We start from the raw sequence: 27759 nt of genomic DNA on the forward strand, positions 1-27759 counted from the left end.
TCTTGGTCTCCCCCTAGTGATAGGAGGAAACCAGGTTCAAATAGAGCCAAAGTACTTTTGAGGGTTCTAGGGTCCCACGAAAAGAAAAGCGCCGACAAAGCTGTTGTCATTCACTATTAATTTGCTGTCAGGCTGACAATTGAAACACAAATCTGACAACAGATTGATTCATTCGCTCCTGCAACAATAATTTTAATAGATTATAAATTTTAGGGGCTGGGAAGGTGGCTCAGTGGTAGAGCGCTTGCCTTGCATGCCTGAGGACCTGGGTTCGATTCCTCAGCACCACATAAGCAAAAAGAAAAAAGCCGGAAGTGGCGTTATAGCTCAAGTGGTAGAGCACTAGCCTTGAGCTGAAGAGCTGAGGGACAGCGCTCAGGCCGAGTTCAGGCCCCACGACCGGACCCCCCAAAAAAATAGATTATAAATTTTAATAGTTTTAGTGTCATTGACAAAAGGGTCCCTTTGACAAAAGGGAGAAAATAAAAGTGCACTGGGCACTTTCAAATACATTGACACGATCATCACGATCAATTCTAGCTCCCTAGAATTGCTAGAGCAGTTCCTAAGCCCATAGATGATGATGTTTTAATCACTCACACACACACACACACCTAGTAGTTCCAAATGCTTTCCCATTTGAAAGTTTACACCGGCTTAGGAAACTTGGGAAAAAATAAATGATAACGAAAATTGAAAGGCTAAATTATTTATTTTCATTGTATGTTATTCCCTGTGTGTGCGTTTGTGTGTTAAATCTTCCTTCTGTTAGAACGTGAAGATCTGGGAGATTTTTATTGATGTCTTCTAGACCCAAACAAATTAATATTGTTTAAATGAAGGAGTGGCGAGACCCATTTTAAATATCCAAGAATTACTGTCCAATCAAAAATCAACAACACATAAACACTTGAGAAGATTCCACACTTCTGCATATACTTCGATCCCCTTCGAAGGAAGTACAAATCTGCGACTCTGATTTAGGGAGACTACGAAGTCCAGGGCACCGCACATTGGAAATGCGACGCAGCCTCTTAAACCAAGCGCGATTCTGAGCAGGCTTGCGTAAACCGGGTTGCAAGGCATGCTGGGGTTTGTAGTTCTTTGGTGGTGAGGTCGGGCCGCTCCCTGGACGTCCTGTACCGGTGGCTAGACTGCGCATGCGTTTCAGTGGCGTTAGCATCGGACCCGGCTGGCAGTTCCTTCCTCGGAAGGAGAGATTCCTCTGCTATGGAGTCCTACGATGTGATCGCCAACCAGCCTGTTGTGATCGATAACGTGAGTTACATCTTTCCTATTTCTGTAGAGACTGTAAAGACAGTCTCTTTCCCAAAAGGATCATTTCCTGGGTTTCAGTCTGAGCCGCCGGCTCTTTGTCACTGGGTGGGCCTGTCAGGCGGGTTCAACAGCCACCGCCTTCGTCCCTTCCCGACTCATAGTGTGCAGGCGGGTGACCGTCTAGAAGCCGTGGGATGGAGAACTCAGGGAACGGCAAAGATTAGAACCGTACTCTAAGTAGGATCCTTGGGCCCTTGGATGGAGGGGCCCTAACCGCTCTGCGAGAGTCTGGTACTCGCCTTCCTTGGCTTCCCATCACTATTGGCTTGTTTGGCCGTCCATCTTAGTCGACAGTCCCGCCTCCGGGCCTTGCCGGATGAGGGCAGCACTCTGCAACTATTGGCTCGCGTGCATGTCGTTCTTCCGGCCGCCATAGTGTTTTCCCGTCTGGGGGGCGGGGCGGCCCACTAGGGCTGAGGGGATTGGTTTCGGGGAGCCCAGTGTGGTAGAGGAGAAGCGAAGGTGAGGGCAGACGGGCGGGGTGGAGAACAGCCAAGTTTCTTTCCCTGCACGCCGGAGGGGAGCGGCTTAGTTTAATGTTACTGGGCGCGGCCCGAGAATCTGGTGCCTTGAAATGGTCATAGGATTTCTGTAATTTTATAGTTAATAAAGGTCAAGAAAAAAAGGAGAGTGACAAAGCAAGCGGAGAAGGTTTCCTAGTTGTCAGTGGTTAAGAATGCTAGTCTTAAGCAAAAAAAAAAAAAAACTTAGGGACAGCACTCAGGCCGAGTTTAAGTCCCAGAACCAGCACCAAAAAAGAAAAAAGGAAAGAGTAAAAAGAGGGGTGGAAGAGAGAGCCCGAGACATCTCTTCTAAGGTGGCCAATTAGAAAGATGCATGGAATTGAGCATCCTGACCAAAGGTCCAACAACATCTCATTTCCATCCAGTCTCCCCCCTCAGAAATGCAGGCCCAGTGTTGCTAGATCTGATTTGTCAAGATAAGTCAGAAATACTAAATTTCACATACAATTTCCAGTTTGTAACTGTTGGCAGTTACTTTAAAAACACATGGTGGTATGCAAAGACAGAAAGTAGGGTAGTAGTTGCTTATGACTGGAAAAGTGGGTACAGGGCATGAAGAATGACTGATAATGGGCAAAAATCTCTTTTTGCTGTGATGAGAAAGTTCTAAAATTCATCATGAATTAGTGGCCAGCCTGGGCTATAAAGCAAGATCTTGTCTCAAGAAGAAAAAAAAAATTACTAATTAGATGGGAACACAACTCTGAATAGACTAACAGCCATTCAATTGTATGCTTGAAATGCATAAATTATATGGTATTTGAATTTTATCTCAATAAGGTTTTTAACTGCTTTCTGTGCCTAACAAAATACATCTTGAGGCCAAACAGTTAACAACCCATGTCCTAGAATCTGTAGCCCCACATCTTATAAAATGCCCTCCCATTGTAAAATGGGAAACAGCAAGCTTCTTTCTCCGTGTGTCAAAAACAAAAGTGCTTAAGATAAAGTTTGCCCAAGCCACAAGGCCTACAGCCAGAAGATACTGGGAAAGCAGTGCTGAAGAAGTCACTCAGCACCACACAAAGAAAAAAGCCGGGGGCTGGGAAGGTGGCTCAGTGGTAGAGCGCTTGCCTTGCATGCCTGAGGCCCTGGCATCCATTCCTCAGCACCACATAAGCAAAAAGAAAAAAAAAAGCCGGAAGTGGCGCTGTGGCTCAAGTGGTAGAGTGCTAGCCTTGAGCTTGAAGAGCTGAGGGACAGCGCCCAGGCCCAGAGTTCAGGCCCCACGACCCGACCCCCCCCAAAAAAAAAAGAAAGAGAAAGAAAAAAGCCGGAAGTGGCACTGTGGCTCAAGTGGTAGAGAGCTAGCCTTGAGCTGAAGAGCTGAGGGACAGCACCCAAGCCCAGAGTTCAGGCCCCACGACCGGACGCAAAAAAAAAAAAAAGTCACTTTTGTTTGCCTGCATCAGAATAATAATTGGCAGTGATGGCTGGCAGCATACTTAGGACACCTCCTAAATCAAATATTTATGAGACTACTACCTGTTCAAGAAGCCTCTACAGGACATTTGTTTACTTAGCTTTGCCAGAGTGAATACCAAAGAGGTGGCAGCATATTTGTCTGGTACACAATTCCTGTTGTAAATATTGTTTACAAAAAAGGATGTGATTCCTTTATATTCTCTTGCTGTATGACGAACAGAAATGAGCAACTCAGACAGGCATCTCCTTTCTCTGGTTCTTCTAGCTACTGGCCTGGCAGCCTCAATGGGGGCCAGAGGATCAAGCTGGGTCTTGTTCCTTTTTGTACATCATTCCCCTCCCTGTTTGCCTTTCCTACACCGCCTCTGCCTAAGGCTGCTGATGTTCCAGCCATTCATTCAAATTCCATATTTTAGGTTTCCTTTGCCAGGCATTTGTATTTGATTTTAACCCTAGTCAGCCGGCATCTATCGATTGAGTGCCCAGAAGATATGAGATACTGCTGATGTATGAAGTCTCTGACCCCAAGGAACTTGGACTGAAAAAAGACAAAAATGGAAACCATAAATTCTAATGGAAAGCAGAAGGAGATGCCTGTTATGTTCTCGTACTGATAATGGTGATTAGCTGGGAGAATTGTAAGAGAATAATCAACTCCAAATGGGGATTGTTCTTCAGGAAGATGACATGATATTTATTTGAACAGGGCCTGTTATATTCTTGCTACAAAGAACAGAGGGGAATAAATGAATCTGACATCTCAATCTACCTTATTACGCAGACTTCAGTCTTTTGCTAATAAACTAAAAATCAAACATCCTAGAAAATTATCTCTTAAAATATCCAGATCATAAGCTGGGCGCTGGTGGCTTACGCCTGTAATCCTAGCTACTCAGGAGGCTGAGATCTGAGGATCGAGGTTCAAAGCCAGCCTGTGCAGAAAAGTCCATGAGACTCTGATCTCCAATAAACCACTAGAAAACCAGAAGTGGTCCTGTGGCTCAAGAGGTAGAGCGGTCACCTTGAGCTGAAGAGCACAGGGACAGCACCCAGGCCCAGAGTTCAAGCCCCATGACCAACCAAAAAAACCCAAAAAAAATCCAGATCTGAAGAACAGATCTCATCAATATCTGCCAGGAAATCCAATTAGTCTACTGGCATCGCCACAAGCTGTGAAAGCAATGAGCAATCATTGGAAGCTAAGTTCCCAGAGTTTTCTTGCAAAGTGCTGTTCCCTCTGGTCCATGCTGTGGTCTCAGAGCCCTGGGGCTTGCAGTAGGAATGTTCCTTCTTCCCAGTCTTTTTAGTCAGTTTACAGCTGTACCCTTCCAGGCCTTTAGGTGTACTCTCCAAGCCATGAGTTTTCACATTGTCTCCTGTTTTCTCTCTGCCTGCTCCCTTAGAGAACTGGCTGGTCTTGCTCTCTTCATACTGCTTTGCCCGTCCTTCAGGCACTTCTCACCCCACCCACCCTATCCTGTTTTGCCAGGGGCAGGTACCAGGATAGCCAGTCTGTCAGAGAGGGAGCCAAGAGTGTGCTGGGAAGCCTTTGATGCAAAGATAGTTTTGGCTGCTTAGCCAAATGTATTCACTGCTTGCCATGTGGGATCTGGTGAAGTATTACATTCTGCCCTAGGAGAAATGGTTAGGAAGGGGGAAAGGCTGATGGTAGTTACACAAGCAACTGCAGACCACGGTTGGAAGGATGAGGGTAATCAGGTGTGGTGGTAGAAGTTAGTAGGGAAGACAACAGGGTTTATCTGCAAGCAATGTGCAGCCTATACAGGGTGGTGCCTGCCTAAAACCAATGCTAACATAAGTTGTCCATGGAAGGCACCAGAGCTACTGATTGGGAAAAAAAAAAAAGATTCTTATCCCATCCAATATACGAAGTATATCAGAGTAGTGGGATTGTAGGCCTCATCTCTGTTTAGACAATGCTTTAGGCTTCTCAGCTCTTTCCCATCAGTAATCTAAGGAATAAAACAAAGTAGTAAAAAAACAAAACAACAAACCTCACAAAACATAATGCTCTGCTTCTATGATAAAAACCATATAGTTTGTGTTCCAGCAGAGTTAGCTACAGCTTAACTGTCCTTTGGTGGGTCTGCTGTAGCATCCTGGAAACAAGGAGAGTTCAGGCCTGAGCAGGGAAAGTAGGTTGAAAGCATCCCATGCTGGGAGAACAGAGAGAATCGCATTTCCCATCTCCCTTATCTCAGATGTTTTCATGTTTCTAGGCATTGCCACTTCTTAGGTTTCTTTTTCTCTTCCCTTTATTAATGTTATTTTTCATTCCCAGAGTAAAATATGTTCAATGCCAAAAAGCAAAAGCTTACACAAAAGTCATACAATAACATGTAAACTGTGCAGAGGACGTGTTCCTTATCCCTCCTTGCATATGTATCCAGCTTTCTCTAGGCTCATGCAAATGCATTATTTCATGTAAATATGAGGTCTCTCTCTCTCTTCTTTACATATTTTCAGGTAGGATCTTCCAGTCTAGACGTCAGTCCACCTTCCCACATAGCTGGGATGACAGGCACTACCATGCCCAGCTCTTTTCATTGAGGTCTCATGGCCTCTCACCTCGGTGGTCCTATGTCCACCCTACAAATAGCTAGGATTGCACTGTGCCTAGCTGTCTTTCTAATGAAAATGGAACCATATAATCTGGGTGGTTTAGTGATAGTTCTGACTTCTCTCTCTCCTCAGGGATCCGGTGTGATTAAGGCTGGTTTTGCTGGTGATCAGATCCCCAAATACTGCTTTCCAAACTAGTAAGTCATTCCATAACTTAAGACGTTGGGAGTCTTGTCAGCTTTATCATGGAGCCTTCTCTTGTAGGAGGAGGAACTCCCAGGTCAACTGTGATACTCAGAGCAACCACAAGCAAGAGACATGAGTTAGGTTTGGAATAAAGAAAGCTTCCTTTGCCACCAGTGCCCACCTTTAATTAGAAATTCTTATTTCCATCTCTTTTGGATTACACATGTTATGGAAAGAAAAGAACTAGAAATACAGAATCTTCTAAATTTTGTTTTAATAATTGATAAAATAATATAAATATAACAATATTCAAATATAGAAGTAGAAGAAAATCAAAGTCAACTGTAACTGGACACTGGTGGCTCACACCTGTAATCCTAGCTACTCAGGAGGTTGAGATCCGAGGATTATGGTTCAAAGCCAGCCCAGGCAGAAAAGTCCATGAGAATCTTATTTCCAATAAACTACTCAGAAAAAGCCAAAAGTGATGCTGTAGTGTGTTAGTTTTGAGCCAAAGAAGCTCTGAGACAGTGCCCTGGCCCAGAGTCCAAGCCCCAGGACCAGCAAAAAAAAAAAAAAAAAAAATTGACTGTACCCTCATTAGTCAGAGGTATGGCACAGTAGATTTGGAGTATAGGTATACATATATTCTTTCTATGTCTGCCTGAAATGCAATGTTCTTCCCTGCTGTCTTTTCTAGTGTGGGCAGACCCAAGCATGTTCGTGTCATGGCAGGAGCCCTTGAAGGTGACATCTTCATTGGCCCCAAAGCTGAGGTAATTCATAGATCTACAGAGCAGCCCCAAGCCAGCAGAGGATTTTCATTATTCATCATATAGGAAGTGTCCTATGGACATAGCCATGAGTTAAAGGAGCAGTTTTCTCCTAAAATCCCTCCTTTAGTCCTCTCTTGGACTTATTTCTCCCAGGAGCAGCCTCTGGACTTGGAGAAGAAATGTCTAGAACCTCTTTTTAGGAACTAGAAATGCTTCTTGTGTATTTTATCATTGCCTTGCCAGTGATCAACTTACCTTGGTTATGTTTTTGGCAAAAGAGACTTAGAGAGGAGATCCTGGCTGGTATGCCTTACGTGAGAGTTAATTAGCGTTATTCTGGCAGAGCCCCCAGGCAGCCCTAGGAAGCAGAACAACAGAATCATTATTGCCGACTTTGGCTCCAAGTGCTGAGGCCACAGGTTGAAGGTAGGAGATTTGGTCCTGAAACCAGGCAGTGAGGAGTCAACCTCTTACCTCTTGCATTGGAAAGTTAGGAAAATGCTAAAGCTCTCTAATTTGCAGCTGCTTGGGCAGCCAGGGCAGTTTGTAGAATACAAGAAGCTTGGAGAATGGGTAGTCTCCCTCAACTTGGAGGAGGGCTGTGGGATATCTGAGGAAACTCTTTTGGAAGTGATTTGGCTTGCACAACTTTGGCCTGGGAGAGTAGGGTCCCAGGCAGAGTCTAACTGCTGCTGCAAGTTTGCCCGTTGCCTACAGGAGCACCGGGGGCTGCTGTCCATTCGCTACCCCATGGAGCATGGGATTGTCAAGGACTGGAATGACATGGAACGAATCTGGCAGTATGTTTATTCAAAGGACCAGCTGCAGACTTTCTCAGAAGAGGTAAGAGTCCTGTATATAGGTTCCTTGTGTGCTATAGATAGCTGAGGACCTCTTCCCGAGATGAGGAAGATGATGATCCCTGCCAAGAGCATTAGGAGACTTGCTACATGCTAGGCAATTTACTCTCACACCATTCCTGCAAGATGTAGATAGTATAAAATCCATATTACAAACAAGGAAACAGAAGTTCAGAAAGGGGAAATAGTATTTCCATGATCACCCAGTGAATAAGGTGTTAGAGATAGGATTCACAGCCATGTCTTCCAGAATTCAGAACCTATGTTTACTAACATTCAAGGAAAGGAATCTATCCAAGTTTTAAAGGCTTTTCAATATTAAAGGAAGTTTTCTATTTTGAAAACGTTTTTAAAACTATTTTTTAAGCCTAACAATTTAGAATTTAACAAAGCGTTCTCACAATCAATGGCAGATGTAGGGGTGTAGGGGCCTACCGAAGAATCTTAGAGGATAAGAAGGGGAGGCAGAGGGTGGGGCTGAGGACACAATGGGACTTCAATGGGATATGAATTTTCAAAGTTGAAAAAACAACAACGTGGGCAGGGCTTGGTTTCCCTTTTTTTGGAGGGAAGTTGACAAAGCTCCCCGGGCTCTTAAGCAGTTATAGGAAGGGCTTTCGCCCTGGGCTCACCCTGACTGCCCACTGGGCTCCTTTCACCAGCATCCTGTGCTCCTGACTGAGGCGCCTCTAAATCCAAGAAAAAACCGAGAACGAGCTGCCGAAGTGTTCTTCGAGACCTTCAATGTGCCAGCTCTTTTCATCTCCATGCAAGCTGTGCTTAGCCTGTAAGTTGCATCTTGGCTGGTTTCCCCTGGGCTTTCTGTGGGAAAGCAGTCTCTTGGCCCCATTGAGACTGTCTCACCAAAACTGGTTCTGAGTAACTTAAGCCCACCCACCTCTAGCTAGAAAGTGTTAAAGCTAGTGGGAAAGAAACTGGACACTCAGACTTCTGAGCAGGTTTGGCACCCAAGCCTCTCTGCCTCGCCTGACAAGGCCACTTAATGTGTTCAAGTATTTATTTAGTGCTAAGCTCCAGGTGCTCTGCTAGGTTGATGATATAGTCATGGTACAAACTACCACAGTTCTTGTCTTCACAGCCTATCATTCCTGTCCCATTTCCTACCCTGTCTCAAATCTGCTCTGGAAGATTAGTACACAAATGACTTGCATCAGTGTACAGGATGTGTTTGACACCATTAAACAAGGTGCTTAAGACAACAAATTACATTGCGAGGTAGCATTTAAATAAACATTTATGGGCCAGGAATGTAGCTCAGGGGTGTAATACTTTCCCAGCATGCTTGAGTCCTTGGGTTCTACCTTCTAGCACTACAAACAAAAAATAGAAAGATTAGGAAATTTCATATCCAAACTCAAATTTACAGCCTCGGGGATATGGGGGACAGGGAAGTCTGGTACTTCTGGGCCTGTATTCTTACAGGGCAAAAAATCAGCCAGAGCTGGAAGAGCTGCCATAGCAGAAGTCTTAAATGTTAGTTGAACTGATTTCACCACAGTCTGCTCCAGTCCCTGTTATCCTCCCAACACTGAGGCAGTGTCCATCACTATTTATTGAACAGCTCAGGGGCTGCAAGTGCAATGTCCTGGGTTCAGTCCCTAGTACCAAAAAAGAAAATATAACTGGGGTTTTGCCCTCATATCACAGAAATCCATATATCTCGACCCTTACCTCTACCAAAACAGAAGAAACTACACATAGAAGACCATGTAAGGTGAAAAAGCTAGTTAAGTTTAAAAAAAAAAAAAAAAAGTCTTTTCCTCCTTTACTCACTTTCTCTCTTGGCATTTAGTTTTTTTCCTCTTGTCCAGAGTTAAAACGGCCCTTTAAGCCAGGTTCCAGGGCAATAATCTGAGACTGAAAAGCTTACTACTCTTCAGGGAGTTAGGAAGGGACCTTGGAGAAGCTCAGCTCCTTTGGTAAATATTTGCAGTATCAGCCCATTGGAAGGGCCAGGAGAAAGGCAGGACCAAGCATTAGTTCAGCTGACATTAAGCTTTAAGAAGTGGGTTTCAGCCAGGTGCTGGTGTCTCAAGCCTATAATCCTAGCTACTCATGGAGACTGAAATCTTAGGATCGAAGTTTGAAGCCAGCCCAGGCAGGAAAGTCCATGAGACGCTTATCTCCAATTAACCACCAAAAAGCCATAAGTGGAACTGTAGTTCAACTGGTAGAGCACTAGCCTGAGCAAAGAAGCTCAATACCCAGACCCTAAGTTCAATTCCCAGGACTGGTACTAAAAAAAAGTGGGTTTCTCCCACCAAGCACTGTTTGTAAAGGGGGGAAAAGAGAGGAGAAAAGGTATCTAGGGAGTATAGAAGAGGAGCTGAAGTTGCTCAAAGTACATAAAATACATCTGTGTTGTCACAATGAAACCCCTTGTAGTATCAGTGTATGCTAATAAAAAATAATAATCTTCTGACAAAAAAATAAAATTAAGTTAACCTAGTCTGAGGAGGCAAGGATTGGTGATGGTTTGTGCCTTTGCTTCAGTTACGCTACAGGCAGGACCACAGGTGTTGTGCTGGATTCTGGGGATGGCGTCACCCATGCAGTGCCTATTTACGAGGGCTTTGCCATGCCTCATTCCATCATGCGCATTGACATCGCTGGCCGAGATGTCTCTCGCTTCCTCCGCCTCTACCTGCGTAAGGAGGGCTATGATTTCCACTCATCCTCTGAATTTGAGATTGTCAAGGCCATAAAAGAAGTAAGTGTTTCCCATGGGCCTAAGAGTGGGGGTGGAGAATGTTAATGAGATGGGTGAAACTCCTATTTGAGTATCCTGAGTCATGCTCTTTTCTCCCCAGCAAACCTGGCAGCTCTGTGACCACATGGGCCTCTCCCACTGACAGATTCTTTCTGAATGCTACCATCTTGTGGGGGGAAAGGGAACTCCTTCCACTCCTAAACTGAGTGATAGGTTCTTTGATATGCATGGAGAAGTCAGGATGCATTCTTTTTAAGTAATACATAGGACCCTCCTGCCACCTATGGTTGGAAGGAGAGTTTTCAGCTAGTAATAGAAACCTAGAACCAAAGGTAGAAGAATGATTTGAAGGCCTGGGACTAGGATAATTGTAAGATTGTAGTCTCACACTTAGGAGTCTGAGAACGATGCTTTCAAGCTTGCCTACCATGAAGACTGAAAAAGGTAAGAATTCACATCCTAAGCACCACCTAACACAAAACAGACAGAGCTTTAAAAACCTTTGAACAGTCTCTATGAATGGGCAGATTTCTGTCCCAGCATATTTCAGGGAACTTTGACTGGGTGTATTCCTATCAGTCTGACTGTTGTTTTTGGTTCTGCAGAGAGCCTGCTACCTGTCCATAAACCCTCAGAAGGATGAAACACTAGAGACTGAGAAGGCCCAATACTACCTGCCTGATGGCAGCACCATTGAGGTAGGGGCTGGACCTCTTCTTTTTCCTTGCAGATCCACAAAAACTCTGGGCCCAAACTCCCCATGAGGGCCTGATGCTAGGGACCTCCTGTACAAGGAAGAAGTGATTCTGTCCCTCTATGCAGAAAAGCAGCAGCTCCAAAGGAATTTTCCTAGGTCAAGGTGAATTGGGAAGTGGGATGATTAGTACCGTCTTTAACCACTCCTGGGCACAGTACAGAGAAGTTGCTGCTCCCTGGAACTCCCATGGACAAGAAGTTTCCATGAGTGAATGGCCAGAAGAACAGAGTGAAGAGTAAATGTAGGATCTTCCCCTCTTAATTTCTCAGAAGCTTTATTTGTTACCAGGAACTCCTTCCTTCTATTCAAGGTCCTTAATATTATAGGATCTGTCTTGAACCTAGCCCTCTTAGCCAAGTTGTTCCTAAGGAGGAGTCATAAAGGCCTCTTTTGTTCCCTCCCCCAGCCCCAATGTTTTAAGCTATTCCTTCACCCTGCAGATTGGTCCCTCCCGATTCCGAGCTCCTGAGCTACTGTTCAGGCCAGACCTGATTGGTGAGGAAAGTGAAGGTATCCACGAGGTTCTGGTATTTGCCATCCAGAAGTCTGACATGGACCTGCGGCGCACACTTTTCTCCAACATTGTCCTTTCTGGGGGCTCTACCCTGTTCAAAGGTTGGTCTTTGGTCTTAGGGCCTTTGCCCAGGGCCCTTGTCCAGGAAGGATCCTGAGTCCTGCTGGGCTCAGAAACCCAAAGACTCAAGAGTCTTCTTTTCTGCTCCTTCAGGTTTTGGAGACAGACTACTGAGTGAAGTGAAGAAACTAGCTCCAAAAGACGTGAAGATCAGGGTAGGAGCATGCTGGGGTGTACTGGGTTGAATTGGGCTTTTAAAGGACCTGAAGTGCCTGGGAGGCCCCCTTCATCTCTGCCCATGCTTTTCTTTTTTCTTTTTTGCCAGTCCTGGGGCTTGAACTCAGGGCCTGAGCTCTGTCTCTGAGCCTATCTGTGCTCAAGGTTAGTGCTCTAGCCACAGTACCACTTCTGGCTTTTTCTCTTTATGTGGTACTGAGGAATGGAACCCAGGGCTTCATGCATGCTAGGCAAGCACTCCACCACTGAGCCACCTTCCCAGCCCCTGCCCATGCTGTGCTGGCAGCCAGGCTCTTGAGGCAACACAAGGTGACTCCAAGCATACATCCTGACCCTGACATCCAGGTCTTTCCAACAGAGGGCCTATTCTCATTCTCCGTCTTTACTCAAAAGACAGACCCAGTAGCTGATGTAGCAGGACACTAGGCTAGTGTCCTGCTGTGGTCCTTCTGAAAAATGTGAAATTGACAAGAGATTGATTTCACTGTGGCTAAGCCCAAGTGGCTCCCTGCAACAGTATCTGCTGTTTCAGTATGTACTGAAGGGAGCTGACTACCCATGGAGCAGGGGGGACCCCAAATGAGGGAGCGCAGTTCCTGCTGTGGATCTGCTTTCCCATTGAGTGTCAGGCTGGCCACAGACCCACCACAGGTCTAGAAGCACCTATCCCCTCGTCAGTGAGACAGTGTTAGAGGGCAAAGAGAGGGAGCTAGAGGTCTCAGGCTCCTCTTTGCACCTGCCTCTGCAGATATCCGCACCCCAGGAGAGACTGTACTCTACATGGATTGGGTAAGTAGTGTGTCTGGGATAAGAGTGGAAGCAAAAGCATGACTTACTCCTCCCTCTGTCCACCCGGTCCCTTTCAAGAAAGATTTCCGCCCTCAGGGAGCTGGCTGGCTCCAGGGTTTCACTCTCACTGCTCCTTTGGCTTCTCTCCACTCCAGGGGCTCTATCCTTGCCTCCCTGGACACCTTTAAGAAGATGTGGGTCTCCAAGAAGGAGTATGAAGAAGATGGTGCCCGATCCATCCATAGGAAAACCTTCTAATGTTGAGACATCATCTTCACCTCTCTCTGAAGTTAACTCCACGTTAAAACTCGCTTTCTTGAGTCGGAGTGTTTGCGAGGAACTGCCTGTGTGTGAGTGCGTGTGTGGGTTCGAGTGTGTGAACATACGTGAGTGCCGTGTGGCCCAGGGATCCTCGGGCCCAGAAAGGACAATGAACTACCCATGATGGCGATGGCCTCAGGCCTGGGGTTGACCACTACCTGGCCTGTCAGGGACCCCACTCCTTCCTCAACTGGGCCTTTGGCTGGCTGTGTGAGACTGCGGCTACCACCAGAGGGAGACTTGCTGCTGCCCATGCTAGGCTGGGCTGGCCCCAACCCACCCCTGCCCCCAGGGTGTCCTGAGGCCTGAAGCAGTGCCGCCTCCCCTTGCTCAGCATTATGCTCTCCATGCCTCTGGATCATGGACTGAGGACTGGGGCTGGGATTAAGTTCTGACTGGTTGTGTTCTAGTTTGGGTTTCGGCGGCTGGGAAATCACTCAGCACTGGGTACAGACACTTGGGTCAGGAGAATGCAGGATGCTTTCATATATCCCTGGGGGCCAGGACCACACTAGGCATTTGAAGACAGCGGGAGTCTGATTGGCTGCAGACTTGATGCTCTTAAGTGCCAGTCTCATCCGAGGGGTCTTGGGAAAGTTTAAGGGGCCTATTGGCTCTAGTTCTTGTTCCTTGCTTCTCATCCGTCCTTGTTGCAATGCCATCTTAACAGTTTTATTTATTGAAGTGTTTTTTCAGTAAGCAGACTGCAGGAGGGAAGGGGGTGCACTGCCTCCTACCAACCAGTCACCCTGCTCATACTGATGTTTACATCACCTAGGCTTAGTGTAGCACCCAGGGCCCACCACTCCCTGCTGACGGTGAACTGACAGTATCCATAGGCCTTGGGGCCCTTTGAGATTGGAGGTTATAACACTCAAGGGCACCCCACCAACCTCTTTTGTTCTCCCTCCTCCACCTGCTCACTGCCCTGGAACTAACAGGCTGGTTGCTAGAAACAGGAAGTTGTATCATTATTTGGCAGCGGCCCCTTTGCAAGGGAGAGATGTGAGAATTTAGAACTAGAGAAAGCTGCCATTGACCAAGTTGCCTTCTGCCATTCTAGCTGACCAGGACTAGGTTCAAGAGGCAGAGAGGTCCCCTCTGGGTTGATCATGTGCCACTCCTGACTTTGGACCTGTTTAGAAAGGGAGGAAAGGGTCCAGACCAAAGTGCCAGGAGCCAGTGGACTCAGGCCTTGGCTCCTAGCCACTATCTAAGAGCCTTCAGCGCAGATGATGCAAAGCTGGAGCAAGCCTGTCTTCACTGGCACCTTCACCTGTGACACCAAGTCCCACTCCAGTCCCAGGTTCCAGGCAGTATTCTCCCCCACCCCGTGCCGTCTTATGACCAAAGGCCCCTGCCACATGTGGGCCAAGCAGGTGTGTGTGAAAGAGATGTGGCGACCTGTGGACTGCAGTGTGCTTAACCAGCTCACCTCCCTTCTCTTAGCCCAAGCCCGTCCCTCGCACAGCCTCGCACAAACCACGTTGCCTGGTGGGGCCCAGTGTACTTAAATAAAGTTGTTCCAATAGACATAGCTGGCCTCTGTCTGTAACCAGTGTTGAGTGGAAAGAGGGAGGAAGCACAGGCTGTGACTGAGATGGAGACCAGGCCTGGTCTGCCTTCTAATCAGGCACCATTGTACCAGCCAAACATGACCTGGCCAGGCTGAAGCCTGAGCCCCAGTCTATTGGGTGCCTGAAGAGGAAATTCTATTCATACCAAAGTCCAGGTTTTAGAATTGAGAGTCTGCCAAGCACCAGTGGCACAAGTCTATAATCCTCACTAGGACTGGGAAGATGGCTCAGTGGTAGAGCACTTGCCTTGCATGCATGAGGCTCTGGGTTTGATTCCTCAGCACCACATAAGCAAAAAGAAAAAAAAGCTGGAAGTGGCACTGTGGCTTATGTGGTAGAGCGCTAGCCTTGAGCTGAAGAGCTGAGGGACAGCACCCAGGCCAAGAGTTCAGGCTCCACGACTGGACCCCCCCCACCAAAAAAAAAAATATATATATATATATATATATATATATATATATATATATATATAATATATAAAATCCTCGCTACTCAGGAAGCTGAGACCTGAGGATCAAGGTTCAAAGGCAGCTGGGAAGATGAATTCCAGAGATTGATTGATTTTTGCCTGACCTGGAGCTTGAACTTGGGGCTTGAATATTGTCCCTGAGCCTCTTTGTACTCAAGGCTAGAGCTTTACCACTTTCGAGTCACAGGGCCACTTCCATTTTTTCTGAGTAGTTTATTGGAGACAAGAGTCTCACAGACTATCCTGCCCAGTCTGGCTTTGAACTGCAATCCTCAGATTTCAGCCTCCTGAGCAGGAAGGATTACAGGCATGAGCCATTGGCACCCTGCTCAATCCCAGAAATTTAACAGAAAGTAAAACTATAGATCAAATGGTAGAGGGCTAATCTTGAACAAAAAAGCTAAAGGATAGCACGTAGGCTCTGAGTTTAAGCCCTAGTACTGACACGACAAAACCAAAAAAACTACACACTCAAGCCCAACAGTGAGACTGAATTCCAAATGACAGGAGCAGTTCTTGACATCCCTGAAGTCCCAGGTTATGGAAATTTCCATGTGTAGATGATTGGGAACTTGCACACTGCTATCCTGGTTAAGCATTTCTCCCTTTATTTTTTTATTTTCGGCTGGTCATGGGACTTGAACTCTAGGCCTGGGCACTGTCCCTCAGCTCTTCAACTCAAGGCTAGTGCTCCACCAATTGAGCCATAACACCACTTATAGTTTTCTGGTGGTTTATTGGAGATAAGAGTCTCAAGGACTTTCCTGCCCAGGCTGGCTTTGAACCTCAATCCTCAGATCTCAGCCTCCTGAGTAGCTAGGATTACAGGTGTGAGCCACCAGCGCCCAGCTTCTTCCTTTTTAAATCCACACCTGGGGGGATCTTGCCTAGTGCAAATATTTAATCTCCCCCCAAAACTTACAACGTATAGGTGTTTCTGTGATCATCTCACAGAGGATACACTGTGGCCATGTGAAGATGTGGCTGTTAGCTAGGCTGTATGCTCAGGCTATACAGCCCTAGAACCTGCAAACCCTTAGAAGCACCAGCCAAAATAGTGGGTCATTTTGCCCCCACAACACAAGTAGCAGTGTCTGGATATGTTTGGTTATCGTGACAGGGGTACTGCTAGCATCTAGTTGATAGAAGCTGCTAAACAGCCACAAAAGAATTACCCATCCCCCAATATCTAGTGCCAAGGTTGGGACACTGACATGACTGGTTTCCAATCTGCCTGGCACTAGTGGCTCACACTAGTGAGGGCTAGGGCAGGAAAGTCCCTGAGATTCTTACCTCCCATTAATCACCAGAAAACCAGAAGTGAAACTGTGGCTCAAAGTGGTAGAACAATAGTCCTGAGCGAAAAAGAGCTCAGACAATGCACAGGACCTGAGTTCAGGCCCCAAGACCAAAAAAAAAAAAAAAAAAGGATAACCCAGCTCAATTACATCAGAATCTTGGGAGGTAGACACTTTTTGAAACATCTAGGATAGTTCCTGGGCTGACAGGCTCTGGCTTAGTAGAGACCTTCTCTGAAGGCCATGTGAAGCAGTGGTATATGGGGGGTGCATTAGGTAGCTGGCTCAGGCCTTTGTCACTTTGGCCCCAGTGTCCATACAGCTAGCACTCTGCATCCTTGTCCTGGCACCTCCAAGTCTGCAGGTGGCACCACTGAAGGAAAATGCTCAGCCCCACCAACCTACCTCTCCTTCCACATCTACACACACAGCAGAGCCCTGAGGAACAGGAATGAGTGGTTTTAATCAATCTGTAATGAATTGAGCCTCTAGAGTTCAGAAACCTGGTGGGAGTTGGGAGCCAAAGGAAAGAGATACGTTACAGCACAGCTGTAGCAGAGAACCCTTGAGAAACCCCTAGAAAGGTGGAAGGTGGGGGCAGGTGGCACTTAAGTCAGCACCCCTGACTGAGCAGAAAGGAATAGTCACAGTATCAAAAGTAGTTCCTGAGCCCATCAGAGTGGCTCATATCAGCCAGGCAGTGGGCTGGGCCTCCAGTGGGCAGTGGGCAGACTGCAGAATACCACACAACCCATCCAGGCCATCTTTCCTCCTGCCCCACAGAGAAGCAGGTCCCTGAGCACATATGTCCCCGCCCTACCCAAGCTGAGCCAGGCAGCTAAAGGGGGACAGGTCATGGGGACACTTCTGGCTCAGCCTTACTAGCTCCCACCCACTGTCTGTCTTACAAGCTGTACCCAAAGAAGACAAAGGACTAGGATGCTGCCTGGCAAGAGTGGTCCCTGCCCAGTATTGAAGCTATGAGCTCAGCAGAGTGGCCTTGCAGAACTCACACTGTCTTAATGTCCAGAGTTTGGATCTGCATCAGATTCTGGCGCTGGGCCTTGACCATATACAGGCGTCTGCCATGCAGTGTGAACTGGGACCACGTGAAAAGCTGCAGCAGTGCACAGATGATCGGCACCAGCACTAGCAGGTAGAAACAGCCCTGACGCAGGGTTGGCGCCTGTGCTGGGGCTGGGGCTGGCAGCTCTGGCCAAGGCTGGACACTCCCCACAGGAGTCATTGGAGGCTGCTGGAAAAGGTCGTGACCTAGAGCAGAAGGGCACAGAAAAGGGAATGGGAATGTGGCTTAGTGGTAGAGTGCTTGCTTAGCATGCATGAAGCCCTAAATTCAATTCCTCAGTACCACATAAACAGAAAGAGTCAGCAGTACTGCTATGGCTCAAGTGATAGAGTGCTAGCCTTGAGCAAAAGAAGCCCAGGGACAGTGTCCAGGCCCTGAGTTTAAGCCCCAGGACTGGCAAAAAGGAAAGGGGGGGGGGGTTGCACAGAAAAGAACAAGGTCAGTCCAGTTTCCCTTCTAAAGCTAACATCTCGAATGTCATGTATATGTCCCAAACCACAACTTTTTCTTTCTTTTCTTTTTTTCTTTTTTTGTGCTAGTCCTGAGGCTTGAACACAGGGCCTGGGCACTGTCCCTTTTGCTCAAGGCTGGCACCCTACCACTTGAACCACAGCTCCACTTCCAGATTTCTGGTGGTTAATTGGAAATAAAGAGTCTCACAGACTTTCCTACACAGGCTGGCTCCAAACTTCAATCCTCAGATCTCAGCCTCCTGAGTAGCTAGGATTGATTATGGGCTTGAGCCACCAGCACCCGGCTACAACAAAACAAATATTTAACCTCAACCTGGCAGTGCTCTTGCCTCTGAATAGCTGGAATTACAGATAACTACATCTCTTGATGCCTGTCCTAAACCTACTCCCCCCCCCCCCATTTTTCCCTTGCGAATGATACCACCATCCACTCAGTAACTCAGGCTAAAACCTCTGCTTTAGTTCCTCAGCACCCGACCCTTCGTCTCTCCTCAACTCTAAAATACATCCTGCCTGCCACTAACCTGATCTAAGCCTCCATGACTTCTGCCACAGCTCCCAGCTTCCTAACCTGGCCTCCCACAATCTATACTGCACAGAGCAGGCAGAACTTTTCAAAAGATCAAACAGACCGCATCGCTTCCAACAGCTTCCCTGAGAAGCAAAAATAAGATCCAGACACTGCTATGTTCTTTTTTTTTTTCCTTTCTTCCTTTCTTTCTCGTTTTTTTTCTTTTTTTGGTCAGTTGTGGGGCCTGAACTCTGGGCCTAGGCTCTGTCCCTCAGCTCTTCAGCTCAAGGCGAGCGTTCTACCACTTGAGCCACAGCACTACTTCCAGTTTTCTGAGTGGTTTATTGGAGATAAGAGTCTCATGGACTTTTCCAGCCTGGGCTGGCTTTGAACCCTGATCCTCAGATCTCAGCCTCTTGAGTAGCTAGGATTACACGCGTGAGCCACTGGCTCCCGGCTCAGAACACTGCTGTTTTACAAAGCCCTCATTTTCCCAGCCTCATCTTGGAACCTCCAGATACCTGGAGTCTTGGTCATTGCCTGTGAATTGCTGAGATCTCTTCCAGACCAAATCAACACTCAACCTGAGGGTCATCTCCTCAGTGAAGCCTTCTCTTAGTATTTTTTTTTTTTTTGTCGGTCGTAGGACTTGAACTCTGGGCCTGGGCGCTGTCCCTCAGCTCTTCAGCTCAAGGCGAGAGCACTATCATTTGAGCTACAGTGCCACTACTGTTTTTTTCTGTTTCTATGGTGCTGAGGAATTGAACCCAGGGCCTCATGCATGCAAGGCAAGCACTCTACCACCGAGCCACCTTTCCAGGCCCTAAATGGCTTCTTAATGACACCATCTCATAGCTCCCTCTATGATACCACAGCACTCACTATATTACTACTGACATATTACTACTGACCTTGAGCTCTACCCACTGGTCTGTCCTCTTTGCTTTTACCTCCCAGCACCTTGAGCAGAGTCCACACACAGAAACTCTTCCAAACCAGTTGACTGAATGAATGAAAAATAGAGGAGTCTGAGACTCATCCCTCTATCTCTGTGGGGAAGGCCCACAATGGGTGTTAGCCCAGAGCAGCCAAAGCCCAGCCAAGCAGCCAGTGTGTCTCCCTCACTGGATCCAAAGCCATCAGGTAAGCTGTGTCCCCTCCACTGTGGAGAAAGAGTGCCTCACCTGTGTAGAAACAGAGCAGCCATGTACCCAGCAGTGGAGCAAAGGTCTGGCCTGGTTTGGTCACCAGGGCAACCATGCCGAAGAGAAGCGCCGAGGCTGCCTGTTTGCGATGGTTCAGCACCAGGTCCTCATCTACCAGGTCAGTGACCACCAGGGTCAGCAGCTTACAGGTGCCTTCAGTGAAGACACGGTTGCTGTGGACAGGCAGGGGGGCAAGTGTGAAGGGTGAAACAGAGGGATGGAGGCAAAGGGTAGGCAGGTGCATACCTAGCAATGAAGAAACAGAGCAGGCTGGGATGGTCGGGGCCAGCCAATAGCATGAGCAGGCTGAGGCCCAGCTTGAGCAGGAAGAGTCCTCGCACCACAGCGTAGACACCCCAGCGCCGGCATAAGGGCAGGAAGTAGAGATTGTTGAGGTGAGGAGCCACATAGGAGATACCTGGGGAAGGAAAAGTCTTGTCAAGAGGCTTTGCCCCAGCCTCAGCAAGAGATAGGTGATCAACACTGTAACGATCAAAATTACAGTTTGCCTTAATCTCACACTTTATAATACGCTGGGCTCTAAATTGAGTTTCACACACTTTCATTTAATCTTTGCAAATCCTTAAGGTAAACAGAGTAGTCATTTGTTATTTGTGGAGGACTGCTTCCAGAACCCACCAGAAATACCAAAATCCAAGGGTGCCCTTGGCTTGTAAATGAAATGGTATAGTATTCACATATAACCTATGTTTATCCCTTTATTTATTTTCAGTCATCTCTCAATTACTTACATACCACGTAAGTGCTATGGAAGCAGTTGTTATACTTCATTGTTTAGGGAGCAATAACAAGGTTAAAGAAAAACTATGTGCAGCACAGATATATTTTTTCCTAATACTATTTTTCCTAATGTTTTCAATCTGTTGTTGGTTGAATCCATGGATATGGAACCCACAGATACTGAGGACCAATCGTACTATTTCCCTTAATGTACAAATGAGAAGAAACGGAGGCCCCAAAAGATTAATTAACATATCCAAAGCCACCCAGCAAATGAATTTAGTCCTCATTGCTAACCAGCCACTACATCTCCTCGCCGCTGAGTGGAGCCATCCTCAAGTGTGAGGCTGGTTCCCACACTATGGGGAGATGGAGGCAGAGCTGGAAGCTTAATTCAGAGATTCATCCCTGCGGCTGCCACTCAGGCAGGTAATGTCTGCAATTGGGCCAGGAGTTCTAGGCACTGCCTCTAACCCAAGGCACCCACTCACCCAACAGGAAGGAGCCAGTGGAGAGAGAGATGTGGTCAGACAATAGATGCTCCAGGAAGAGGGGGAAGAAGTTGCTGTTGAAGTGGCAGTGAAACACCTGCAAGTCGACAGGGCAGTGAGGAAGGTCTGGGCAGCTCTGCCAGCCAACAGGGGAGCACACAGCCCATGGTTCCCATGTCCCTAAACATGGAACATGCCAGAACAAACCTAAAACCACATTCCTACTGTTAGCTAATGTTGCCAAAAGATTTAAAAGCATAGTAAAATAGTAGTTATGGGAAGTTTTTTGGCCAATGGGTGTTTACTTATTTATTTATTAACAGTACTGGAGTATGAACTTGGGGACTGGAACTTGCTAGGCAAGCACCATGTTAGCCACTGGCCCAGCCTTTTTTCTTTTCTTTTCTTTTCTTCTTTTTCCCATTCCAGTGGCTTGAACTCTGGGCCTGAGCACTGTCCCTGAGCTTTTATGCTTAAGGACAGTGTTCTACCACGTGAGCCACAGCTCTATTTCCAGCTTTTTGTGGTTAATTAGAGATAAGAGTCTCACAGACGGGGCTGGGAACGTGGCTCAGTGGTAGAGTGCTTGCCTTTCATGCCTGAGGCCCTGGGTTCAATTCCTCAGCACCACATAAGCAAAAAGAAAAAACCAGAAGTGGTGCTGTGGCTCAAGTGGTAGAGCGCTAGCCTTGAGCTGAAGAGCTGAGGGACAGCACTCAGGCCCAGAGTTCAAGGCCCCACGACCGGACCCAAAAAAAAAAAAAAAAAGAGTCTCACAGACTTTGCTGCCTGGGCTAGCTTCAAATCTCCATCCTCAAATCTCCACCTCCTGAGTATCTAGGATTATAGGTGTAAACTACCACCTGGCTTGCCCAGCCCTTTTTGCTTTATTTTTCAGATAAATTCTCCAGATTTTGCTCTGGGCTAACCTCAGATCATAATCCTCTTACCTATGCATCTGAGTAGCTGGGATTACAGGCATGAACTGCCATACTCAGAGGCTTATTTGCTGAGATAGGAATCTTACTCTGCCTCAGCAACCACAAACAATGATCCTCCAGATATCTGCCTCCCCAGTAGTTGAAATTAGATGTGCATACTACTACACCCATCTAAATGATTTGTTTCGGAATCTGGCTAGCTCATATATTACATATGATTCAGATATGGCACTTCTAAAAGATTACCAGAGTTGCCATAGGGGACATTTTTTTTTCAGTCCTCATTTTATAGGTGGCTGAAACCTGTCTAAGATCTCACAGTGAGTGAAAAGACCCAGATTTCCTACTTTCCCAAACTTGGTTTCTGCCATCAAATCACATGGCAGGCCTTCTGAGTTCCTTGCTCTTTATGCGCCAGCCCACAGCCCAGCCATGGATGGAAGGAACCACTGTCCATACCTGCACCAGATCCATGCCCACGAACCACAGGAAGTTTTGGTGTCCTGCCAGCTGCCGGAGGTACTGGCCCAACGTGATCCTGCCTGCTTCCTCACCGCCCACTGGGAGATCATCTCCACCCAGGCTGTGGGGAGGAGGGAAATGGAGGTCTGGTCCAGGTCCCAACAGCCACCCATAGTCCAGGGGACCCAGCATTGAAACCACTCAGAACCTGGAGGACCAGGGTAGCCACTCACCCACCATCCATGGCCAGAGCTGAGCACCCCGGGTCCCTTCTGGCAGCCTCAACCCGCCGCCTCAGCAATTGTGTGGCTCCCAGAAAGCCCAGCCCAGAGCTGGCAGCCAGGGCCACACAGAAGGCACGGAAGGAGGAGAAATCCTCCTTGTTCCAAAAGGAGTAGGAGGCAAAGACAGAGAGGGAGCCAGCCGCACTGAAGAGGGAGCAGTAGAAGTTGAGGTGGGTGCGGTCGTGCGCTGAGAGGGCCAGGTCAGCCAGCAAGGCGTGATGGTGCAGGTCCACGAGTGTCAGGAAGCCATCATAAAGACACAGGCACAGCAAGAACTGCAGGCCAGCTGGGGCCCAGGGCACCCAGAATGCCAGAAATGACAACGCCAGCAATGGCCCATGCCACCCCAATGCCCGTACCCGTGCCAGCACCACTGCCCTTGAGGAGGGCCCGGTGCCTGACCTGCCAGGGAAAAGAAGCGGTTGGAAGGTGCCCTTTGGGACCTTCCCAGGCCCCCAGAGGGTAGGCCTCACACCAGGGTGTACCCCCAAGTCCCCAGCCCAGAGCTGGCTTTTCATACACAGCTCTCAAGTCACCAAAGGGCACTGGGATGGAACTTTTCAAGGTCAGGGGACGGAGGGGCACAGCGGGTAGGGGAAAGGAATCTGCTGGTATTTGCAGTAGACGCCTGAGGAAACCGGCAGGCCGGCCAAGCAGGGGTCAGACTCTTCCCCAGTGAACAGGCTGGGGTTGGCCAAGACTACTCTCCAACATGGACGGAGCCTGCCCAAGCCCCAGGAAGTGAGTGAAGCCATGCCCAACACTTCAGCTCGCCTCCCTTTCTCCCCACCACCCCAAACATGAGCAGCAGTTCTGGGGAGCAGAGGAATGGGACAAACCGGGGCTGGGAGCTGAGGAACTGACGGTCACTGAGCCAGCCGAAGAGGGGGTCATTGAGGCTGTTCCAGAGGAGAAACACCGTCTGCAGACAGAGGGAGATGGGCAGCCTCATCAGGGTGACCCCAGCCCCCAAAACAGCCCAGCTTTCCTGCCTGCAAACCTTCATGTGCGTCAGTGCCTCCGCCAAAGCCACTCTTACCAGCCCCCCAGGCAGCTGGAAGGGTATCCAGCTGTTAAGTTAGTACAGGTGGACCCTATTATGTTCCATATGACCATACTCATCAGAGCCTCCACTCACTAATCTGCCTGAGTCTTGGTGGCCAGCCCAGCCTTGCCCTACATCCCTAATTGGGCAAGGCTCCAGCATCTGCCATCTGCTTCCTGTCTCTACCCAACCTGGCCACCCAGCACTGGCCCTACCTCTCCAACCCAGAAGGCCGTCTTGTTAATCTTGTACACTGAGACGAAGGTGTCCACATAGTAGAGCAGGAACACATTGTGCAAGATGGAGGTGAAGAGGGCAAGGGAGCCATACACCACAGCCGTGGGAAGGCCCAACAGCCAGGCCTGGGGCAGGGCCAGCCCCATGGCTGCTAGCCCCAGCCTCAGCCCCAGGAGTTCTGAGGAGGCCTCATGGCCACAGGCAGTCTCACCATTCTTGTTCCTAGGAAGGAAGGGAAAAGAAGTCAGCAGCAAAGATCACAGTTGGACCTGTTTCTAATCCCAGTCCTTCAAGTTCTTTAAAAAAAATCCACTTTTGGCTGGAAAGGTGGCTTAGTGGTAGAGTGCTTGTTTAGCTTAGTGGTGGAGTGCTTGTCTAGCATGCATGAAGCCCTGCATTTGATTCCTCAGTACCACATAAACAGAAAAAGCTGGCAAGTGGTACTGTGGCTCAAATGGTAGAGTGCTATCCTTGAGCAAAAGAAGCTCAGGACATGGGCTGGGAAGGCAGCTCAGTGGTAGAGCGCTTGCCTCGCATGCATGAGGCCCTGGGTTCAATTCCTCAGCACCACATAAGCAGAAAAAGCCAGAAGTGGTGCTGTGGCTCAAGTGATAGAGTGCTAGCCTTGAGCTAAAGAGCTCAGGACAGTGTCTAGTCCCTGAGTGCAAGGTCCACAATGGACAAAAAGAAAAAAGAAATTTCAGTTTTTAGCTGGGCAACAGTGGCTCACACCTATAATCCTAATTACTTGGGAGGCTGAGATTGGGAGGAGCACAGTTTGAGGCTAGACTAAGCATACACTGGAGACCTTCTCAACCGAAGTCCAGGTGTGGTGGTACATGCCTGTCATCCTCCAATGACAAGAAGCCAAAACATAGGTGTATTATAGTCCAGGTACATAATTCTTTTTTTTTTTTTGGTCCGGTCGTGGGGCCTGAACTCTGGGCCTGGGCACTGTCCCTCAGCTCTTCAGCTCAAGGCTAGCGCTCTACCACTTGAGCCACAGCGCCACTTCTGGCTTTTTTCTTATGTGGTGCTGAGGAATTGAACCCAGGGCCTCAGGCATGCAAGGCAAGCGCTCTACCACTGAGCCACCTTCCCAGCTCCCCAGGTGCATAATTCTGACAGAAAGCCAGAACCTATTATAAAAATTAACTATCGTAAGCTGGGCACCAGTAGCTCACGCCTGTAATCCTAGCTACTCAGGAGGCTGAGATCTGAGGATCATGGTTCAAAGCCAGCCTGGGCAGGAAAGTCCATGAGACCCTTATCTCCAATAAACCACCAGAAAAAAAAAAAAACAGAAGTGGCACTGTGGCTCAAGTGGTAGAGTGCTTGCCTTGAGCTGAAGAGCTCATGGACAGTGCCCAGGCCCAGAGTTCAAGCCCCACAACTGACAAAAAAAAAATTAACCAGTGTAAAAAGGGCTGGAGGCATGGCTCAGGAGTACAACACTTGGCTCACAAGCATGAGGCCCTGAGTTCAAACCCAAGTATCACACACACACACACAGCAAACAACAACAACAAAAAAAAAAAACCCATCTTATTTCTGAGCTGAGAGTGTAACTCAGTGGTAAAGTACTTGCTTAAGGTCCTGAATTAAATCCTAGCACAGGACAGGACCAGGGAGGAGAGAGAGGAATGGGCAAAGGGAGGGGAGAGGGGAAGGTGAGAGAAAAGATAAGCACTGGTGGCTCATAAACCCAGCTACTGAGGAAGCTGAGGATTCTCAGATCTGAGGATCCTGGTTCAAAGCCAGCCTGGATAGAAAACTCCATGACATTCTTTTATCTCCAATTAACTACCAAAAGGCTAGAAGTGGAGCTGCTCAAGTGGTAGAGCACCAGCCTTCAGCAATTAAGCTAAGAGATAGCACCCAGGCCTTGAATTCAAGCTCCAGAGCTAACACACACACACACACACACACACACACACACACACACACACACACACACACACACACAAATTCAAGCTCCAGAGCTAACACACACACACACACACAAATTCAAGCTCCAGAGCTAACACACACACACACACACACACAAATTCAAGCTCCAGAGCTAACACACACACACACACACACACACACACACACACACAAACCTCTCACCCAGTCTGTGCCTAGGGTGGGAAGAGGAAGAAAAGGACCCAAGACACACACACACACACACACACACACACAAATTCAAGCTCCAGAGCTAACACACACACACACACACACACATACACACACACACACACACACACACACACACACAAACCTCTCACCCAGTCTGTGCCTAGGGTGGGAAGAGGAAGAAAAGGACCCAAGACACACACACACACACACATACACACACACCTCACCCAGTCTGTGCCTAGGGTGGGAAGAGGAAGAAAAGAACCCAAGTCACCGGAGCCTGCAAGAATCTTCTCAGGGCTGGGCCATAGCGCAGGAGGAAGAACCAGTGAGGCCTTGAAGCAAACGCCTTTTTTCTTCCTCAGAGCTTCACTGAGGTATAAATGGCATGCCTCAGTGGCACTGTAAGTTGTAGACACATGAAAGAGCCTTGGAAATCATCACCATGAGGTAGCGGGCATGCCCACTGTTCAAAGTTTCCTCAGCACTGCTTTGCCAAGTAACAAGGAGAAAGTACAACTTGAGTCTCAGAAATCCTACCTGTGTGACCTTGAGCCATTAACCCAACCACTCTGGGCCTCCATCATAAGGCTGTGGTTAGCAGTCTAAGAGAAAATACTCTGAAGCACTGAGCACACTAACTGCACAGAGTGCCAAAATTGAGTTGATGACTACTGGGCCTCTCAGACCTTCTGTGAGACAGAGAGGACCCACCCAATGGGGAAGAATAAACGAGATGTGGCTCTGCAGCCACAAAGCACAATGTCACCTCCCTCACCCCTTAACTCATGCCACTCTGTCTTCACCCAGCCTCAGAGCTTCCCTGCTCAAATACACAGTCTTGGTTCAAATGGGAGGGACCTCCCAACCTTACCCAGATGCCCAGTGACCTGCCCTTGTCACTGTAGGTGATTCCACTTCAAACAAGGCCCTCAGCCTCTACCAGCTGGCTCCCTGAATCCAGGCTGGGACCAGGGTAGAAGATGCAAAGAGTTGTAAGAAAGAAGGGGGATGACTTTTTGTCATCAGAAAGACACAGGTTCAAATTCCAACTGCAGTGTGTGTGTGTGTGTGTGTGTGTGTGTGTGTATGTGTGTGTGTGTGTGTGTGTGTGTGTGTGTGTGTGTGTGTGTGTGTGTGTGTGTGTGTGTGTGTGTGTGTGTGTGTGTGTGTGTGTGTGTGTGTGTGTGTGTGTGTGTGTGTGTGTGTGTGTGTGTGTGTGTGTGTGTGTCTCAGAGCCTGGAAGCTGTCTCTGAGCTCAAGGACAGAGTTCTACCACTTGATCCACAGCTCCACTTCTGACTTTTCTGATGGTTAATTGATTATAAGAGTCTCACAGACTGGCTTCAAACTGCAAATTTTAAACTCAGCCTCTTGAGTAGCTAGGATTACAAGCATGAGCTGCCAATATTCAGCCCCAACTGCACTTTCATATATGTGAGTGTGTCTGCTAGTACTGAGGCTTTAACTTGGGGCCTGGGTGCTATTCCTTAGCTTTTCACTCAAAGCTAGCAATCTGCACTTGAGCCACAGCTCCACTTCTGTTTTTTTGCTGGTTAACTGAAGATGAGTCTCACAGACTTTTCTGCCCAGGCTGGCTTGGAACGCAATCCTCAGTTCTCAACCCCTCGAGTAGCTAGGATTATAGGTGTGAGCCATAGGTACCTGGTCCAACTACACTTCTAAATGTCACCTCGGGTAGGTGACTTGCTCTGC

At 47.9% G+C, this 27759-nt stretch overlaps 2 protein-coding genes across 7 annotated transcripts in view; one reads left to right on the forward strand and one right to left on the reverse strand.

The window, feature by feature from the left end:
* The first annotated feature begins 1153 nt into the window (after positions 1 to 1153).
* Actr1a (actin related protein 1A) lies at positions 1154 to 14638 on the forward strand. Its single transcript, XM_069994547.1, has 11 exons — positions 1154 to 1278; positions 6003 to 6067; positions 6757 to 6832; positions 7550 to 7675; positions 8355 to 8479; positions 10207 to 10423; positions 11029 to 11121; positions 11621 to 11795; positions 11908 to 11969; positions 12740 to 12780; positions 12936 to 14638. The coding sequence occupies exons 1-11, from the start codon at positions 1231 to 1233 to the stop codon at positions 13036 to 13038; spliced, it is 1131 nt and encodes a 376-aa protein (XP_069850648.1). The 5' UTR covers positions 1154 to 1230; the 3' UTR covers positions 13039 to 14638.
* Positions 14639 to 15240: 602 nt separating this feature from the next.
* The window catches only part of Mfsd13a (major facilitator superfamily domain containing 13A), a 36065-nt gene continuing 23546 nt past the window's right edge, over positions 15241 to 27759 (reverse strand). For all 6 annotated transcript variants that reach the window (XM_069994607.1, XM_069994589.1, XM_069994580.1 and 3 more), the window contains 8 exons: positions 23901 to 24144; positions 23480 to 23562; positions 22590 to 23042; positions 22354 to 22477; positions 20954 to 21050; positions 19968 to 20139; positions 19701 to 19894; positions 15241 to 17717 (listed from right to left, as the gene is read on the reverse strand). In XM_069994607.1, coding sequence (XP_069850708.1) covers positions 17455 to 17717; positions 19701 to 19894; positions 19968 to 20139; positions 20954 to 21050; positions 22354 to 22477; positions 22590 to 23042; positions 23480 to 23562; positions 23901 to 24068 — 1554 coding nt within the window. In that variant the 5' untranslated portion in view covers positions 24069 to 24144 and the 3' untranslated portion in view covers positions 15241 to 17454. The remainder of the gene's footprint in view (positions 17718 to 19700; positions 19895 to 19967; positions 20140 to 20953; positions 21051 to 22353; positions 22478 to 22589; positions 23043 to 23479; positions 23563 to 23900; positions 24145 to 27759) is intronic.

This window comes from Dipodomys merriami, unplaced genomic scaffold (assembly GCF_024711535.1).
Source record: "Dipodomys merriami isolate MVZ:Mamm:240054 unplaced genomic scaffold, mDipMer1.0.p SCAF_102, whole genome shotgun sequence".
Classification (NCBI taxonomy): Eukaryota; Metazoa; Chordata; class Mammalia; order Rodentia; family Heteromyidae; genus Dipodomys; species Dipodomys merriami.